Source organism: Rhea americana, unplaced genomic scaffold, assembly GCF_003343005.1.
Source record: "Rhea americana isolate MKP2758 unplaced genomic scaffold, rheAme1 scaffold_260, whole genome shotgun sequence".
Classification (NCBI taxonomy): domain Eukaryota; kingdom Metazoa; phylum Chordata; class Aves; order Rheiformes; family Rheidae; genus Rhea; species Rhea americana.
The window spans coordinates 555,155-574,467 of NW_028186380.1; the positions used below are offsets into that span (position 1 = coordinate 555,155).

General features: G+C 36.3%; 1 protein-coding gene across 2 annotated transcripts in view; it reads right to left on the reverse strand.

Annotated features, from left to right (window-relative positions):
- Nucleotides 1–3,508: 3,508 nt before the first annotated feature.
- The window catches only part of LIN7A (lin-7 cell polarity scaffold A), a 47,416-nt gene continuing 31,611 nt past the window's right edge, over nucleotides 3,509–19,313 (reverse strand). The window contains exons 3-6 of one of the 2 annotated variants that reach the window (XM_085307649.1): nucleotides 15,434–15,505; nucleotides 12,888–13,097; nucleotides 6,865–7,067; nucleotides 3,509–5,654 (exon numbers count right to left, since the gene is read on the reverse strand). In XM_085307649.1, coding sequence (XP_085163775.1) covers nucleotides 5,627–5,654; nucleotides 6,865–7,067; nucleotides 12,888–13,097; nucleotides 15,434–15,505 — 513 coding nt within the window. In that variant the 3' untranslated portion in view covers nucleotides 3,509–5,626. Of the gene's footprint in view, nucleotides 5,655–6,860; nucleotides 7,068–12,887; nucleotides 13,098–15,433; nucleotides 15,506–19,313 lie in introns of both variants that reach the window. The other variant, XM_085307648.1, reaches the window with a different exon arrangement.

The window sequence follows — 19,313 nt, forward strand, 5'->3', positions numbered from 1 at the left end:
CTACCTTTTTTTATTCCTCAAAATATTTTTTCCTGTTCTTCTGAAGGGTAGTTAAATTCTTTTGTGTGGAGGAAGGAACACAGGTGACTACGCTGGGCATGGGAGAGCAGCTAATGGATATGCAGTGGGAGGAAGAAGAGCACTTCAGCAGGTGGATCTGGCAAAGCCTCAAGGCTGTGTCTGGCTGAGGCCTGTGCAAGAGACTCTGGACAAGAAATGTTGGCACTTGACTAAGAGAAAACTTAGATAAGCGAAGGAGCAGGGGGTACCTASAGTTGGAGTAGCTTTGTAGTAGTATTAGGGCTCCAGTCAGATTGAATTTAAGGGATAGAATAAAGGTGGGAGAGTTGGCACAGGMGTAGACTTAACACAGGACAGAGGGAATTGGTGGGGGAGTAAGGAGGGCTTTGTGTCAGTTAGTAAGGAGAGCTTGGCTTGGTATTGGCCTCTGTGAGGTTGGGAAGAAGACCAGGGAGTGGGAGCCCTCAGGAGAGTGTCGGGGTGGTGTGTAAGTACTGACAGCACTGCTCAAGGCAGCCTGACCTGAGGCTTTGAGTATGGAAGAGCCGCAGTTACCATGTGGCTCTCCCAGCGGGTGTCTCTAAAAAATGCTCTCATTTGAGGTGMACTCACCTGTATCCACCAGATTGTTCCTATCTAATAAATGCTGGATTGCCGGGTGCGGCCCTTTCATTCCATGCTGGTTTTGTTTTTAGGTAGGCATTCTGCCTTATCCTTTAGAAACCACTAGAGAAGTGGCTTGTCCTCCCACTACAGGAAAGTGACTAGCTTAAAGAAGAATAATACCCTGTATTAGTGGAGAAGTTTGCATGCAGATGAGTTTTCATGTATGTTTGAAAAAGCATAAATATGTTACCTTTCCTGTAGCAATTCATTGGCTAATCTCTGTACTGTAAAAGTTGTATTTTCTGTTTCTATTTGCATTTTACACTTCTTTTATTTCCGTAAGAATGTTAGAAAAGTGATTTTTCTGATACAGTGTTCAATTGGACCAGTTTAAAAGCTAACCCTATGCTCTCAGCCGGATATATTACAAGTGCAATACTCAGTCAGGTTTGGGATGTCAACATAAAAAGTAATCTGTAAACTGTAATCTGACCAACAAAGAAATTCTCTGTAGCATTGGCATGTGTTTGGGTGTTACCTTTTCTCAGTCAGAGCAAGCTTCATCCAAGCCTTGGAGGCAGGAAGGGATACTGATCTACCCTATCAGCTCTTCACGGTTCTGATAAAAGTGCAACTGCTGTATCATATGCTTCCTCTTTTGGTCAGATAAGTTGATGATAATGAAACAGTAACTATAGGAAAATAAACTAAAAGCAGATCAAAGATTAAATTCTTATGTGATTTTTTTCTCTTGGGTTTTGGCTGCTCCTTACAGATATCTGATTTTATAATCTTTTTACCTAATCTCTGAATAGCTGCAGGCATCTAAATTTTAGGATTGACCATATTTCACTATGACCCTTGGTATCAAAAATCCCTATGTTGGTGGCTTGACAGCTTTAATTTTTGTGCATCTCAGTCTTAATTCTTACTGTAACCAGCAATCAAAAGCATCTGTCCATCTTTTGTCTGTAACTATTACAAACTGCACACATATTAGCCCAGTGTTATGGGTGGCAGTATAGTCTTCTGTTACTGACTTTTACAGACTGAAGCTATAGGGATTACCTTATTGTGATATGCTCCTATATATAAGAAAGACCATAGAATTTTGCTAGTGATACCTCCACTAAGCTCTTAAATTTCTCTCAGATTTATTGCATATTTTTATGTTGTGAATTCAGGGAAACATTTCTGAACCTGCTGTCTTCACTCAGGAAAACTGTCGAAAACTCTCTCACCTGAAAGAGGTAGCTGYAACAACAAGAACTGCCTCACAAAACTGATGTGTAAGGCCTATTAGTCATCAGAACTACGTGGGTAGAGATTTTAGACGAGGGAATTCAAACACAGAGCACTGGATTTTTTTTTTTTTTTAAGCTATGTGTGAGTGAAGCAGCAAAAGCAACGTAAGACATTGCCTACTCCAACCTAATAATTTAGGCTCTTTTTTTAGTTGCTCTGCTTATAAGCCTTTTTAGAGGATGGCTTATCTTGTTTTAAGATATGTGTCAAAGAGAGGTGGAATGAATCATGTTCTTGGGATGCCTCTGACTCTCCATTGACCATGGGAACGATCAGCTTAAGCTCTGCAGCTTGCTTTTAGATAGCTGAAGGTAGAGGCAATGATTCCTCTATCAAGTACATATCTAAACCATCTTGCTGGTTCAGAGCACAAGACTGCATCTGCTTGGTGGACAAGCAGGGTGAGCTTGGGTCTGGCTAGCAAGACAGTCTGAACACCTCTCTAATTCAAGTCTTGACCTCGTAGATAAGTGTAATGAATTACATTTCTCTTAAGGCATATTTTGCAGCRTGCATCAAGTACATTCTTGCAAATCGTCCTAGAACATGCCGTATGATTTTGAAACTTTTAGTTTTGTTTTCCTAAACGGTGGATGTGGAAATGGTCTCATTATTGCTTCTGCAGGCATAGTATTAGTTCTAGCTGATAATCCTTTGCTTATACATGCAAGAATCCCATAACTCTTCTAGACACAGTTCTGCGTTGGTTTAGCTGGTTTAGCTGGTTACCTTTTATTATACAGTACTTTTTTCCAGAATTGCCGCTTTCTGAATTGCCGCTTTCTGAAACACAGCCTCTCATCCCATAATAAAATACATCCTGAATGTGCATAATGTAATCCGTCATGCAATCTGTCAATTCCCTGTGCCAGGYAGATAAGATTCCACAAACAGGGAAACTGTAGCTAGCGCATCAGATCCACCAGCTTCAGAAAGTAAATGTCATCACCTCTGAACACATCTATCTTTATTAGATCCTACATTTGGATCTTTGGCATAGGTGAACTGGATGCAACAGCTTGYAAAAATCATGTAGCTCCCCTTTGGTTATCGTAACAAAGGGACAGAAAAGGCTTCTTGAATCTTCTWCTTCAATTTGCTGCCAATGCAGAGAAATGTATGAGGGTGCCAAGCATAAATGTGAGCAATGATATTTGACTGAAGAGATATCAACTTTGTGTAGTGAAACAGCAAATGCCAAGAGACCAATTAATTCAAATATAATGCACAAGTACCTGCATACCTGTATATATAACACATATACAGTGTTCTCTCTACCATTCTTTTAGATCTAATTCAGCAATGCATGTGTGCCTTACTGCATCAGGATATTAGACATTTAAATTACAGATGAAGAGACCGTCTATAACTAAATGCATATGACTGGTTTGGAGACACAGAGGTTACTTTGTCATTAAGCAGCTATACTTTTTAATGATCTCTAGTTCAGTAATGGGCATGAAAATGACTCTTAGAAGAGTTCTTTCTCCCTGCTTCCACTTCACATTTATTACCAGTTGTATGTAACTTGTATTATTCTTTCATCTTACTTTTAAGTGTTGGCAGAGACTGGAATGTTACATTAGTATGTATAAATAATTTATTGCATAATAACATTTGAAAATGAATCTGATCGGCTTCTCYATATGAATAACATTCTATTATTGAAATCTATTAATCAGCACATTCCACTCTATCAAACCTAAATTTTGTGAGGAAGAGGAGAGGAGGATGTGAAAAAGCAGTTAAGAAAAATGCAGTACAGTGGACTGACTAAATCTGAATAATACTTGGCCTTTGAGAAGGCAGAGAATATCAGTCAGTGAAACTCAAACCATATTGATGAGATATAGTACACTTATATGCAGTCATGGTAACAGTTCATATACTGTCAATAGTGATGGTTGTTGAGAATACAGTTTTAAAATAGGTACATACAATTTTATTAAGTATAAAAAGACACCGTGCAGAGCACAATACAATATATTTCATCTTTAATACTGGCAGTGTTGAAGCCCCACTGTCTTAACCGATATTGTTACCAAAAACACTGGATAGAATTACTTCTCTGTATAAAATGAGTCTTCTCTGGGAGTACTTATGCCATTTGATTTTAAAAATAAAATAATTTCCTTTCAGTGGCTACTTATACAATATAAACACTGTCAAGACTGGTGGCTAAGCTGTACACTGCTTTTTAAATCTAAGCCATGATACTAACATTTTCCCCAGCTGTGTTTTCCCTCTATTTGAGAATAATTCCTTCAAAAACTTGAAAATATTTGAAGAAGGAACTATTTGTTGGGGTTTCTGATTTTGTTCACAATCAGAATACTGGTTAAGAGCATTTCTACATTCCTCATTTTGCTAAGCTTTCACTGATGCCACCTAAAGTTTTCAATATACTAGGATTGTAAGGTTCTCCCCTAAGCTGTTTTCCCCTCCATTTTTTCTCTAATGTAGTACAGAATACATGCTGTAAAAGATTACTTATCAGAATTTGGGGCTTCAGTGTTTCTCATCACTTAAAAGTAGATGATATTTAGAGCCTTCCAGCTTTGACTGTTTTCTTTGGAAAAGAGCAGTTATGTAAACTTAAGAACTTAACTATATATTTTGTTTTTACATTCCAATTTGGTTTGATTAAAAGCAAATTCAGAACTGTAACTTCAAACTGATTTATATGGTAATGTGTCAGTCTCAAAAGAAACAACTTACACTTCCTCTTCTCTAAAATATCTAAACATTAGACTGGAAAATAAATTAAGTAATACAGAAAAGCTGAGATTATGCTATCACAGGAATATCCGTCAAACAAAGCTTGGTCTTTCGCTAACATTAGCTTACTACATTTGCAATACATGCTAAGCAAAGACCCTACTTCTCTAACAGGTACATTCTGACAATATATATTTTGTGGAATAAATATATAATATATCCAGTTATAGATTTCTGAATAGTAGCTATAATAGATACAAGCAATACCTACATTTAAAAATACAGTTCTAGGATTCCCTAAATTTACTCCTAATAAAATTAAAATTGACCTAAAACTTTCTCACTCTGTTGTTACATAATAAAATATATGGAAACACCAAGAGTAAAAAGCCAATTGCTTCTACAAATGGAATACTTTATAAATATAGTAAATTGCTATTTTCAGAGCGAAAAATTGAAAATTATAAATAGTAAGTTAGGTTAAAACAAATCTACAATATATAGTACAAAGTGGCTATGAAGTGTGATGTATGAGTTTGATGTCTGTGGCAAAATTTTGAACTGATATAGCTGTTCCTCTCTGGAGATAACTGTAGAGAAAGGTTCCATCCCCAAATGCAGCCAATCTTGATCTCCTTAAACAAAACTTCCACTGACTACAGAAAGCCAGCTGGCTAATTTGTCAGAGTAAGGAGTGCAAGATTAGACTAAGCAGAATTATTGGAAGCCCTGGACTTCTGTTTTTAGTGTTTACTTACCATGCTGTTCTCACTAGGAATAGAGTCACAGCTGTGTAACTGTGACTCTAGCATTCTGAAAAGCCTTATAATGAGGATACCCTCTACATGGCTGTTTTACTAAGTTATTCTTATACTGCACATTCTCCAGATGAATTCTATTTTGTGTTCCTGTGGTTGTTTCCTTTTGCTGGAATACTGAAGCACAGCTCCAATTGCTTGATTACTGAACTCTTGATCTATGCTTTCTTTTTCCTTGAGAATAACCTAGAATTGAAAAAAACCACACAATTTTCAGAGTAAATACAAGGAATTGAGGAATTAAGTTGCTGTCTGTCTCTGCCTGCCTTTTCTTCCTTTCAGTTTAAAGAATAATTTAAAATCAGAAAAAAATGCCTTACTTGCTAAGGAAAGTTTTAGTGTAAGTGAAAATGCAAAAAGCTGTACGTGAGATTGTACCATTTCTGTTTGTCTCCTGTAATGGCTCTATTTGAGGCAGATGGTCAAAACTTCATGAAACATCACCTTTTCACCTTTTACCTGAGCTGAAGCCCTAAAGGAAGATTCAGATGCCACCAGCAGACTCTTCATACACTTTTTGCTGGCAGCAACAAAACGGGATTTTTGTCACCTGTCACAGGACAGGTGGTTTACAATCTTTTTTTCCTATATGTATCAACAGAGATCAGTACCAACATTAATAACAATGAAATTTTCACTGGGAGCTCCCGTTTCTGATCTTGTGCCATTTRCGGATCTTCTGAGTCACCTGTAGCCTATTAACGGTATGAACATCCTCTTTTGGGAACTGCTGGTAAGATATGGAAGATCAGGATTTTATCCCTTGCTTTACCACATATTGTATTTAATTTGCTTTGGGCAAATTAAGCATATCCATAAATGTGGAGAACTTGTAAGCCTCTTGGAAGCTATTTTAATATTGATATCAGGCAAGAGTGAACGAAATATTCCCTACCAAACTGCAGATAAGAAGTAGGTACTTGTGGATTCCTTGAAGAGGAACCACAGAGTGAAGTTTGGGTCTCCTGGTGCAGCGAATGGATTAGAAAGTCTTCTCTTCATGCATCAGCAGTAAATCTAGATGCTCAGTTGTAAAGCATTAAAAGAATAGTGAACAGACATCAAAATATGTCTAAATCTGGTAGCACCTTCTTTTTACTTGTTACAAATGCTCCATTTTTTAGGATTCAAGAGTGATCCAGGGGAATACAAATTTCTTATGAGGTCTTGCTTGCACATATGCTAGATCTGCATAGTGAGATTTCTGGGTTCTCAGTTGGAAATTAGCTCCAGAATTTGATAAGGCCTTTCATCTATTTTCAAAATGCAATTTTCTTGGGATAGAGCATGCCAAAATGTACTAAAGAACAAGCACTCTTTATCACACTGCAGTAAGTGCTCAGTAGCCCTTCTTGCATTTGGGCTTTAGGGAAGACCAATGAATACTCTCACCTACGACATATGATTTTGCTGTGTAGTTTGCTGCTGTTGCTGAATAAGCAATTGCTGCTGTTGCCGGCGTCGTGCTGTTCTCAGTTTTTCAAAACGAGCCTCCATCTCCTCCAGCACTTTGGGAGTGTAGCGTACCACCAGCTTTACGCTATCCTTAGCTGCCTTCAGGAGCTCCACTGCTTTTTCATGGTGTTCTCCTTCCACACTCTAAAAGCAAAGATTAARCAAAGATAAAAATGATGCTTTGATCCAGAGCTTTGTCCTCTTTTTCTGCTTGCTGCCAYGGAAAGGCTGTTTAGAGTTTTCAGACATTTACATAATTTAGATTTTTCAATGGATCATTAAGGAAAAGTGTTCCATTAAATAAGATTTATGCAGTAWTGAGAATGTACTCATTTTCACATTTTAAACCAATAACCCAGCTAATCTGCTTTAGATTGCATTACCAACCTGATTTCTGATCTATGTGAAAAGGAGGGGAAATACTCCATACGCTTCATGCAAACAAAAATAATGTAAAAAATGTCTCTTGCAGTAAAAGCCCATCTCATCTCTTTGAAAGATACAAAAAAGTGGAATAGAGTGAACATAAAACCTTATTTAAATGTTGGTAAGAAATGAAGGAACTGCAAGTGTGAAATTGCCTTTTCCTTTCTTATGCCCTGGCCCTRTATGGATCCTGTATGTAGAAATTTAGTATTTGCCTAACTGCAGAAGGGTGAACATGCCCATTACTTTCCAGGACATCTTGTGTGTTAGAAAGCTAATGGGATCACTCAAGTACTTTACATGTATATGATACTGGTTCTATACTGGAAATACCTGATTAGTTGTAAGCACTCAAACACTAACTACTGAAACATTTCAAGTTCTTGCTTAAGGAACTATTCTCCCTCTTTTCTTGAAAATGGTTTATAGTAAGGTGATATCTGCTATGAAATCAAATGTTTTCCCTGAGGCTTCAAGCTCCTATTTGTATGCTAACATTGTTCTAAACAGTAAGTTTTGCCAAAAGGGAGATAATTTGGCTGCAAAAAGGTTATTTAATGGCTTCCATCAAAAGGCTTGTCTGGAGTGCTTTTCAGGCTTGCAGATTGTTCTGCACCTCAGGAGAAAGGGTGGAATTTTCTAACGGTGTATGATTGCCCACATATGCTGTAAGACATATTCCAACAAAAAACTCTGTCTCTGCAGAAAAAAAAAACTCCTCAAAACTGAGATTGTCAAATGGATTTTAGAATATTTTAAAAAATAAATCATTTTCTTCCTACACRAAATAAGAAATCAAAGTTATAATACATGCTGTGTTTTAAAACTCTTATGTATACCATGCTATTTAAAATGAAACTATACCCATAGGCATCCAAAAAAGAAGCAGCAGTGTTCAAAATATTTGAAGTTCAATTCATACTCAAAGAATAATTTGGCATCGTTATGGCAACTGTCAGATGTTAGAAGAAAATTCTGTCTATTGTCATCTCTCCTATTTGACTGTGAGTAGCACTGTGTAAGAAGAGTGAATAAGAATTACTTCTGCTGTAGCAAGCTAGGAGTGAGGAACAATGCTATAAATGTTACAAAAAGCAAATACAACACATTTCTACATAAATAATACACACTACACAATTCAAGCTTACCATCTTGCTCCGTACACTCCTGCCTCCTGTTAAATGTCCTTCAACATATTAATCCACAGAATTATTTCATGGCTGGGTCAACTGATTGTACTCAAGTATTTCTACAGAAATGTAAGATGCTTCAGGAAATGTTAATGCAACTTAGAGAGATAATGAATGTCATTTCATTACTTCTGAATGATTGAAATGATTACCAGAAATGGAGTAAACCTTGAAGTAAATATTAATTTGATTGTTGAAATAAATGACCTAATGTTTTTGAAGTATAAGTAAGTTCATTAAATTCCTACAATGCGCATGAATCTTATGTAAAACTTATGACTTGTGATGATCAGTTTTGTTAGAAGTGGCTGGGATAAACCTGCTGAACAAGCATAGCTACCCAAAAGTAGCTTGGAGAAAACAGAATTTCATTACAAATTTTGAAAAACATGAAATTATTGTTGCATAAGAAACAGTGAACGTGTCTCATGCTCCATACAGAGTTGAAATAGAAAACTGTAGATGCACAGGGTGTTTTGTGAAACTGCTTAAATGAAATTATCACAGATACTAATTAAAACCTCTTCCTCATGTTCTCCACCCCATAATCTCTCAATATTAGGAGACAAGATCATAACTAGTGATTTAGTAAAAAGTTAATGTGACTGACTAATTTTTAAAAACTCATTGCTTTGTGACATGGTGATACAGATAATGGTTTCTGTAAAAASACTTCTCATCTTGAAAGGAATAGTATGAAACTTTGCATTGTTCTGTATTTCACTTTTTCCTTATGAACTGTGGTCAGTATGTCTTGGCACAGACATTCAGAAGAAATGTTACTGCATTCACAGTGTTGTCATTATATCTTTTGCTCTCGTGCTATCCAGGATAGGCTGTGAAAAAAGGTTGCCCACTGCTCATTTACAGGCAGTAGCTAAAATATTCATCTGCTTTCAAAGAGTTGTCTGGTTCTAATTGACACCAATAAGCAATTGTAATTGTGTATGCTCTTTAGGGGAATAACAAGATGGTGTATTTYAATACTTTGCATAACTTAGTAAATTTTATTTAATTCAGGATTGCCTGTTTTCTCTCCATTTGCTTCAGGCCTTATTCTTCCAGTTTACAGCCAGCTTTTTCTAATTAGAAATGAAGGGTTTGACTTTGTTGCTATCCAGGTCAATGGAAAAATCCCATTGGCTTGAACAGTTATAGTACAGAATTAAGTCTAAAGCTCTGAACCATAGCCAACATGGGGAAAATAACAWGGCAAAGGAAATGATAATGCTTCTAAATATCAATCATTCTCTCCAAACTTACTCAACTCAGGTCTAACCAATGAAAGTCAAGATTTCAGCAGCACTTAATACCACTGCTGTACTTCCTCTTAACATCTTTACTGCTGCTTGCACTGACATGTCCAAAAGGCATCACAAATGCTTTACCTGCATAGCTGCAGCTGTGGAACTTATGTAAGAAAAACCCTTGTAGTATAGGAGACAGCTTATACCAGGAAAGGGAGTTCTGCTGCTGCTGGATTTCTCCCACCTCTGTAAACCACAGAGGCTGTGCTGGCAAATGACTCCTGCTGCTATCAATCCTGCCTGTACAAGGGAYTTTGCTGACTGGATTACACTGGTTTGGGACACTGTGAGGATCTAACACTCATGCCGCTTTAAGACTGCCCGCCAAACATGCAATTTTATAAATTTGCTTGACTAAAAATGTGTGATCTCACTTCAATGTCAAAAAATACAGAGGGATACAGAACAGACTATGAATATTCAGATTGCATATCCTGATTTAATATGCAATTTTTGATTATATGTATTTAATTATATATAGTTACATATTTATTTCTCTTGTAGCATTGACAGATTGCCTCAAACAAAATGATACAAAATGCTGTAGAGATAAGAATAGCTGAAAGAACTGCAGATACAGTGCAGGGAAACACTAATCATTACTGTATCCAGGCATACAGAATTGCAGTAAATATAAACAAAAAAAATTTTCCACTGTCTTGCAGGCAAAAAAAAAAAAAAAAAAGAATCTGATTGTTACCTCACAAGCTGAGAAACTGAGAAGGACACTTCTATTAAATATCCATAAGCAAATACTTGTGTGAGAAATTAGCCATTAATCTATTTTTCTTGTCTTTCTGTATCTGACTAACACCAGGTATCTGATAAATGCAGAATCTTTGCCAGATATGAACAGCTACCAGCAAGTGCCTTTGCTGAGCCATCTGCAGGGCTTACTGCTTTCAATTTCCTTTACTTTTAGGGGGTGTGAGACAGAAGGATGTTACAATCTCCAGCACAATGAAAAAGCAATTTTTTTAGCATCCAATGAAACTGCTCTGGGAACAGTCATCCCAGTCATGCTGGGATAATGAACATGCAACTCTAATTTTATGTTGATAATTATAAAGTTGGATAACCACCAACTTCTGAGAATAAACAAGTTACAGATATTTCATTTTCATCTCATGTTCCACTGCCAAGCCGTCTGTTGTATTGTACATACTGTATATTATTTGCTTTTCTTCAGATAAATTAAGAGAAGGACAGAGTGAGCTAGTCCCAGAGAACAATGTTAAATTTAGCCATTTTTCCTCCTGTCTTAAGCTGTCTACAAATAAATTACTGCTTCTATAATTTTTGCCCTTTTATGAATTATATTGTATGGGCTTAATTCAGCCTAAGATTGGTTTATGAACTGTTGCCGATAAGCATGATTTCAAGTGTTCAAGAACTGCAGTTCAAACTTTAAATTCTGTTGTTTAGACTCAGAACATGGAAATATTTCTGTTGCATCTCAAAATCAGCTTGCTGGTGTGCCAACATGCAATTGGGAAGTGTACATYGTATTTTCTGCTATATATTAACATAATATATATTCTAGAGCATAATCAGGAAATCATTTGAACAGAATGTCAGGAAAGAGGTGACAGTAGAGTAAAAGTCAATATATCTTAGTGTTTGAAGGTTCACCATTTTCCTTTCCAGTATTTGCCTAACGTTGTTGACATCAAAGGGACTTTTTAAGAAACCTGTTAATCAACTACTAAACTACTGTTTACCTGCATTTTTCATTCATTTATTGAAAGTAGTGCTGAACAAAACCAAAATTATGTGACCTACCTCCAACCAGTAAAGTAATTATTAAACGTTCAATTGATTTAGTTTTCCTGGAGAGTAATGACCATTTTGGTGATTTGTCTTTTTTATTTTGCATTTTTTGTCTTCATACTGTGCACAAGGACTAGCCTGTTTACAGACTCAATCTGTCTCTTCAGATAACAGGATGGTTTATAGAAGAAGTTGTAAAATCTGTTTGATGTGTTGCATTCTGTCTGAGAGGGGGAATAACTATTTTTGAGGGAAACAGATTACAGCTCATACAACATGGAAGCATTTGGAAATCAGCATCTGTCATTGTTTACAGGTTTGCAATGAAGAGAAAATTAAAGTTGAAAGTCTTATGACTGTATATAAATATAGATTCAGGAATTGCTCGTACACATCTTTGGTGTAGATCAGCAGGARGTTTGGATGGAGGTTTTGCATGAAAAAGAGTTTTCAGTACGAGAAATGTGGGGTTATATGATAATATGTTTTRATAGTTTAAGCTCCTTTGTAAAAGGGAACTAAGGCAAAATGAAAGGCAGAATTTGACCCATCTAGTTGGAACCTTATTTTAACTTCTTTCTATTACAACATCCCTGTTAATTTTTTTAGCTCCATACTGAGGTTCAGAGTGAAACCACTGCAAAACACCCCACCATAAAGTATTTACATACATGAAAAATGACTATGCAGAAATGTACCTTTTTACTGAATGTATGTGCTCCCTGTATTTATTTGAATAGCTGATTTCACTGACAAAATATTATAGCTGGATGAATGTCAGTGAAAAAAATCTGGAATGTACCCTCTACTGCAAATCAGCAGCAGATGTGCTTACTAAATTTGATTATACGTGTTTAAACCCTCTGAAGGTCACAAGACTGCACAAATATCTCTGAGGCATCACTGGACTTGGAAACGCTTGTATGCCTCACAGGCTATGAAGTACAAGGAGGAAGAAATCCAGTTTTACTCTTCTACTACAGAAGGATTTTGCAGAATTATCAGATAGGGAAATCATAGTTTCCCTATAAATTGATTATGTGATGTGACTGAAAGTGAAGCTGTTCTAACAACCCTCGTTATAACAGAAATTGTAGTGAAACAAAGTTGTCCGTGCAGTTTTGCCTCACTGCACCACAAATACATATGAAGGACTCTCACAGAGTTAATTCTTTTCTATCTCATATTGCCTGCATTTTAAACCAAGGTATTGGAAAGGCTGAGGAAAATGAAAATCTAGAAGATGAAAGCTCTACCAAATTTTCACATACCACTCCATTAACAGAAAGTAGCTGGTCCCCCCGTTTGAGTCCTCCATGCCTTTCTGCCACTCCTCCAGGAATGATGCGAGAAATATAAATAGGAGAATTTTGTTCTTTTCCTCCCATCACGTTAAAGCCCAGGCCTTCATCAGTCTTTGGCAGCTCCACCACTCGCGGGTGTGAATGGCCTTCACTTGCTGCAAAAGCAGCAACTGTTGCCTGGAAGAAAAGAGAGCGATATGGCTATCTAGTGAGAACACTGACACGCTCGGTTGTTTGTTTCACAGGAGAACTCATCGTTATGAAAACATTTCAGTATCTCATTCTGCCTTTTCCCCTAATTATCCCAAGGCACTTYGCAAAAATTAATTTTCATGCCAATGCTTTTGGAATAAGGGGATAAGCAGAGGAATAGAGAGTTTAGGTGACTTGTCAAAGATAACGCAGGAAGTTAGCAGCAGAGCCGGACGTAGACACTAGGAAGCCTGCCTGAGTGGCCGTGAACACTTGAGATCGACCTACGCGCTTCTTCTTTGCCTCTTCTTTTCACAGGAAAAAAGGTTCATTACAGTTGGATACGATGAAGTGACCTATACTGTGTTCCTAGTTGAAATAAATTGAATAAACTGAACTGTTAACTCTCTGCTCTGCTCTCAGATGTATGGAACTGATAATTTTCAGGGGATATAAAGAATCCTCCAAGGTTATTCTTAATTTGAGAAGTTTAATTTCTAATTGTGAAATTTTGCAAACTAAATAACTCCTGGAACAGGAATATGAGTTTTAACAATATAATTGGATCAAAATGTTTACTAGAAAATTAAATATTGAGACAATGGATTTATAAATCAATTAAAAAGTCATAGATTATAATTTTTACTTTGGAAAAAATAAAAGTGTGTGACAAAATGTGACGCTTGCATCCAGGAAAATACTACATCTTCTACTTCATCTTTCACTACAAGTGTTTTGCTACTTTAGTTATAAATCTCAGTGTAATTAAATAAACACTAGAAAAAACTTTTATCCTTTTCAACATATGTTTGTAGTCCAAACTGCTAGAACAATTCTGCACTATACTAACATTTTTGAGCATTTTAATAATGCTTATCTTATTAAAAGCCAGTGGAGGATGTGGTACAATGGATCATTCTCAGTTATATGTTTTTGCACATGCAGACCTTGTCATCATGCATACATTTTACGTCAGACATGAATGCACTAGGAGAATGCAATGCAGACAGCCCAGAAATAACCAGGAAATATTGCGATATTCAAACATTGCTTTGTAACCCTGCTGTTCTATATGAATAAGAAATGAGAATGGCAAACATTAGTTGGATTTCTCCCATTTACTATACAACATAGCAATTGTTTCTATGTTTATGTGCAGTGTAGGCCAACCAAGATCTAATACACACATTTCTCTATACAGTAGCATAGACCTTACAAATCTACATTGTTCATTTGAAGTGTCAATCAGAAGAAGGTTAAAACGAGAAAACAGCCTACAGAAAGGAACACACTATTTAGGAAGGAAAATATACTACAGTTTATCATATATTATGTTATTTGCTGGCCACTATATGGCTTGCTTCTCTAGAATACTGTACTGCTTTTAGAACATACTCCAAACTTTTGTTTTCTGTTATAATTTTAAATAAAAATAGCTAATGGCAAATACATAATGGCATGATCTTAGTTCCATTAATATTTCTGGGAGTTTTGTTACTAACTTCACAGGAGCAGGACCATGAATAATCATCTCTAAAACAGCTTTATGGCTTTTGCAGGTTTACCTGCTTTGCACAGTACCTGCTTTACCATCCAGAAGACAATCTTGACAATGGGAAAATAACAGCCAGAGCAAGCCTCCTGGTTTGGAATTATCATTGTGCATATTATGAAAATACAGGCCATATTAATAYTGGCAAATAAAGCATATTCTTTCTTGGTTATGTGAATTCCCGTAGAAAGTTATCATTTTCGTAGTAGTAGTAATGGGCCATCATGGTTTACGGATATGAGAAAGGCAGGTTCATACGACCAGAGGGACAATATATTTTATCAAAGCAGGCAATGCTTCAGAAAAAGTGGCTTGCTTTTGGCTGTGCAGCCTTTTGGTCAGGCCATTTTTATCACTGTCCATCCTTACTACTTGCTCAATACCTACAGTTCCCATTACTTAAAGAGGAATTTTGTCTGTTTAGTTTCTGTCTCCCAAATCATTGTGCCCTCCTGGATCAGCTGTATGGGAAAATAGTCCATTAAAATACTGATTTTTACAGGTAGACTTTGCTTTTGCAAACCAACTTTTCAAAAACTACCAAATTTTATAAAATCATTCTCTTTTCTTAAGCTACAGAAGCAGCATAAAGGTTTAAATTTTCCATTATGATTGTTACCTGGGAAGTAGCACTGGTTCTAGACTCTGGGCTGCCACTGATGTCTAAATTTTCTTACAGTGTACACACGAATACCTGAAACACACACGCGCACAGTCAATTACTAGGTCACTTGGGTAACACGTATTTCAACAGTTGCACGTATCCTACCTTTGCAGTGGCCCTGGCTCGGAATTCGGGGCAGCCATTTACAGTTATGGTTTCATGCATATATTGATACACCTAAAATGTTCATGAAAATAAAATGAAATTAATTACAGAAGCAAAACAAGGACTTTATTTTAACCCAGACATGACCGTCCCTTTCCCCCATAGCACTATGTTCCATTAATGCCGTGTTCATACAATCAGATAGTTGAGTATTTGTTAACCTTGTGCATACTCGGGTTTACAGAAAACACCAGTTCTTGTTTCTCATGATACTTTGCAATCCTAACTGTAAATCTTCCAACACTGTTCCCTTCTCATCTCTAGCACACCCTTTTCCAAAACCAGGACAGTTAGTTCCTGCATTATCGATAGCTGGTGTTTCCCTGCAACTGATCTGAGTGGTATCCTAGCCACCCCTGATGGCTTCTTTGGTCTCTGAACTTTCCTGTGACCTGGAGATTTAGGAGGCTGGTGCTGAAAGAAAAAAGCAACTTGCTCAACAGACAGATGCTAAAGAATGGAAGTGAAAATTCAATTTTGGAGAAAGGTCACAGTACCATTTTCCATCAACCACAGAGAAAAATGGAGAGTGGTGAGTAAGCACTGGCAGTTTGTTATGTTAAAAGTGGGCAGTGGATAAGGTAACCCTTTAGAAAGGAGTTTTACATTCACATAAATGGCATAAAATCAGCACTGTCAAKATATGCAACTTTCTGCTTGTTCTTTTTTCTAGTATACATTCTTGCTCGTTTTTCTCTGGTCCTTAACTCTCCTTTTTAAATTTCTTCATTAGGGAAAAAAGAAAAGGCTTTCTTTCTCACTACCTTTCTTCTCTAGATTTGTCTAACTCTATAACGAAAAACGTGAAAAATGCCTTGCTAGCCTAGTAGCTGCTATCTTGAAATCAACCTTAATGAAAGTAAAAATGCTTATATACAACATATGGGCTAATTTTTAAAAGACAAAGGTGAAGGAATGGAGACAAACAAACAAAACCTTTTATTTAATCTTCTTCTAAAAACATCAAACCTAAAAATTTCTTCCTATATGCAGCTGATTTACCCGGGCATATTCTTGACCTGCCTCATCAGTGATTTTATCCTTTTATGTGCTTTATGTCTCAGGTTGAATTCCCCAGAAAAAACCTTTGCTAGTGAAGTATGTTAGCTTTGATAGTAATCTGATTCTTGGGGTCTTTGAGGAGTGCAGATTCAATCATACTTTCTGAAATGTATTTCTCTCTCTCTCATTTGGAGATAGTTTAACAGGAGTATCAAAACCTCTCTTCAATAACGTAAATGTTCTTTTAGCAGACAAACTGACAGGTCCTGTACTTGTTTGACCTATAAACAACAGCTTGTCTCGCTGATAGGTAAAACTCCTCCACCTCTCTGTCTTGATGACTTGTTATGCAGTATCAAGTGTCATAATAATGTATCTCTCCCCACTGAGCCTGGGATTATAAAACCTATCTCAACCATTCTGTGATTATGTGATAGCACAGCAAAAGATTATTTGACTTGAATACCACCTGCAAATAAGCCCCTCAAAGGCTTAATTTAGAAAAATAGTGTCCAGTGAGGAAGACTGAAACAAGCAGAACAGGTTGAAAAATTTCATGCTTTCTACATTTGAAGTGAAATCTTGCTTCCACTGCTAAAATTTACTTTGACTTCAGTAGCCGCTAGGATTTTGCCCTTAATTTTAAAAATACTGAAAAAGAATGATATATTACAGCCTTGAAAGGGTCTCTGTTTTATTCTATCTTTGTACCAGATTATACTGTCGAAAAATGGGCTGAGTCTACAACTCAGTATTATCTTGCATAGATCAGTTCAATCTTGTATAGATCAGTTAAATGCTTGCTCTAAGTATTATACTGTAGGAGCAAAGAGTTCATTATGTAAGAACAACTACTGTGTGGTTGCGGTAATCAGTCATTAAATACTTGCTGCTTCAAAACTCATATATATTGAACCACTCACTGATAATGCTGTAATTTTTTGATACCTACAGGTTCCCCTTTGTCTTAAAGCACGAGAGCTGATTGTCTGTATTGCCTCTGCTTGCACAGTTATAAATGCTGTGGTTGGCTGAAATGTCTAAAAGTATATGTTGTTTACCATATATTGTTTAGCATATATTGTACATTGAGCTATTATGACATTGAATTGTTTTGAAAATAGATCACGTTTCAGACATACCAACAGCTATTGAGAATTTTTTAAAGATATTCATTACTAAGGTAAATATCACAAAAGGAGCTGAAAATCATACACTCAAGTGATTATTAGCTAGGCCTGATGTCCTGTACTGTATACTGGCTGTATACTATCAGTATGTATCTGGCAGCTTCTGTAACATCCAATATGTCATCATGGTAACGAATTCATATACTGGTAAAAGAATAAACTCCTTAGTGTGTGATTAAACTAACAGACATTAAAAAAGAATCAGCCAACACAAAAACATCTAAAAAATGGATCAATAATGCCATGTAATCCTTGTGATCATTTGTAAATTCTCAATGATAATGGAATTAAAATGGTGTTCTGCAAACAGGCACCAGTGATAACAATAACTATAGTACAGTTCCTAGGAAAATAAGGCATGTCAAATCTCTCTCTATAAGCAACAGATGCGATCAGTCCTAAAAACCTGCTTGAGGCAGTAGCAAATCCAATTTACCTATCTGATGGTTACGTAATGTTTAATATAATTTTGATTAAGGAGAATAAAACATAAACGTAAACGACTTTCTTATTATTAAGTTTAGCAATACAGGGATTAACTGTACCTGTTCCAACAAGCCCCTTCAACTCTTCGTAGAGTTCAGATTGCTCATTCTAACAATACACAAAAAAGCAGTCTATAAATAACTATTGTTTGCCTGTAGCCACACTACCCTCTTTATCTACACTGTTCTCAATACCACCTTGGATATGTTTTGTGCACAAAGAATCCATTCTATTGCCTTTTTTATGCATACAAAACAGATAAACCGAAAATGCTCTTTGTTCTCAAACTAAGTAAGGTGTTATTTAAATCCTCCCGGAGTAGAATATAGCTTTTTGTTCAATTTGTACATGAAAAATATTCGGTAAATGGCTTTATAAAATCTTTTCTTTCAATGTCTGCTATTACCAGTACCTCTCCAGATTATATTTTTAACATATTGCAATCCTCCTGAATCTAACAATGTCACCTTTAAAATGTCCTGTAAGACCAATAGTAGATTTGTCAATTCAGACAAAATATCACTCAATACAGACCAAGATGTAGAGTTTAGTTACAAGTGTCTGAAAAACTCCTTTAGAATATTTACTAAGAGGGTTTTGAAAACAGTGTCCTTTGTTGACCATGACAGATGAATCATTTTGAATGACATCCTGGATTATATCAGATTCACTCAAGTGTACCATGACTTGGTTTGTCATTTCAGTGAGTGAAAAGCAGAGTATAAATGCTTACATTTTTATGTTCCTTCAACAGAAATAATGTAAATGTTTAGATACACAAGAGGTCAGAGGTTTAATTTAGCTTTAAAAATATTTATTTATGAATATTAAAAATACAAACAACAGCCACCCTGCCTCTCCTGCATCCTTTCCTCCCTTTATTTCTACTAATACTGCAGAAGCATAACCAGGAGGCTTTCACTGACATCACAGAGGAAAAAAAAGTATAACTGAGCACTGCCAATGAGCTGAAGAAAGAAAAGTAACATAAATGTTACTATGTTGAAAAAAGTGCTGCACATCTCCTTTTGCACCTGCTCCTTTTGCAGCTGCTTCTTTTTAAAGTGTCTAAAAGTCTACATGGGTGTTCAATAACATTATTTTCTTCCAGACTCCAAACGTAGTCTGAAGGTCTGGTGCTT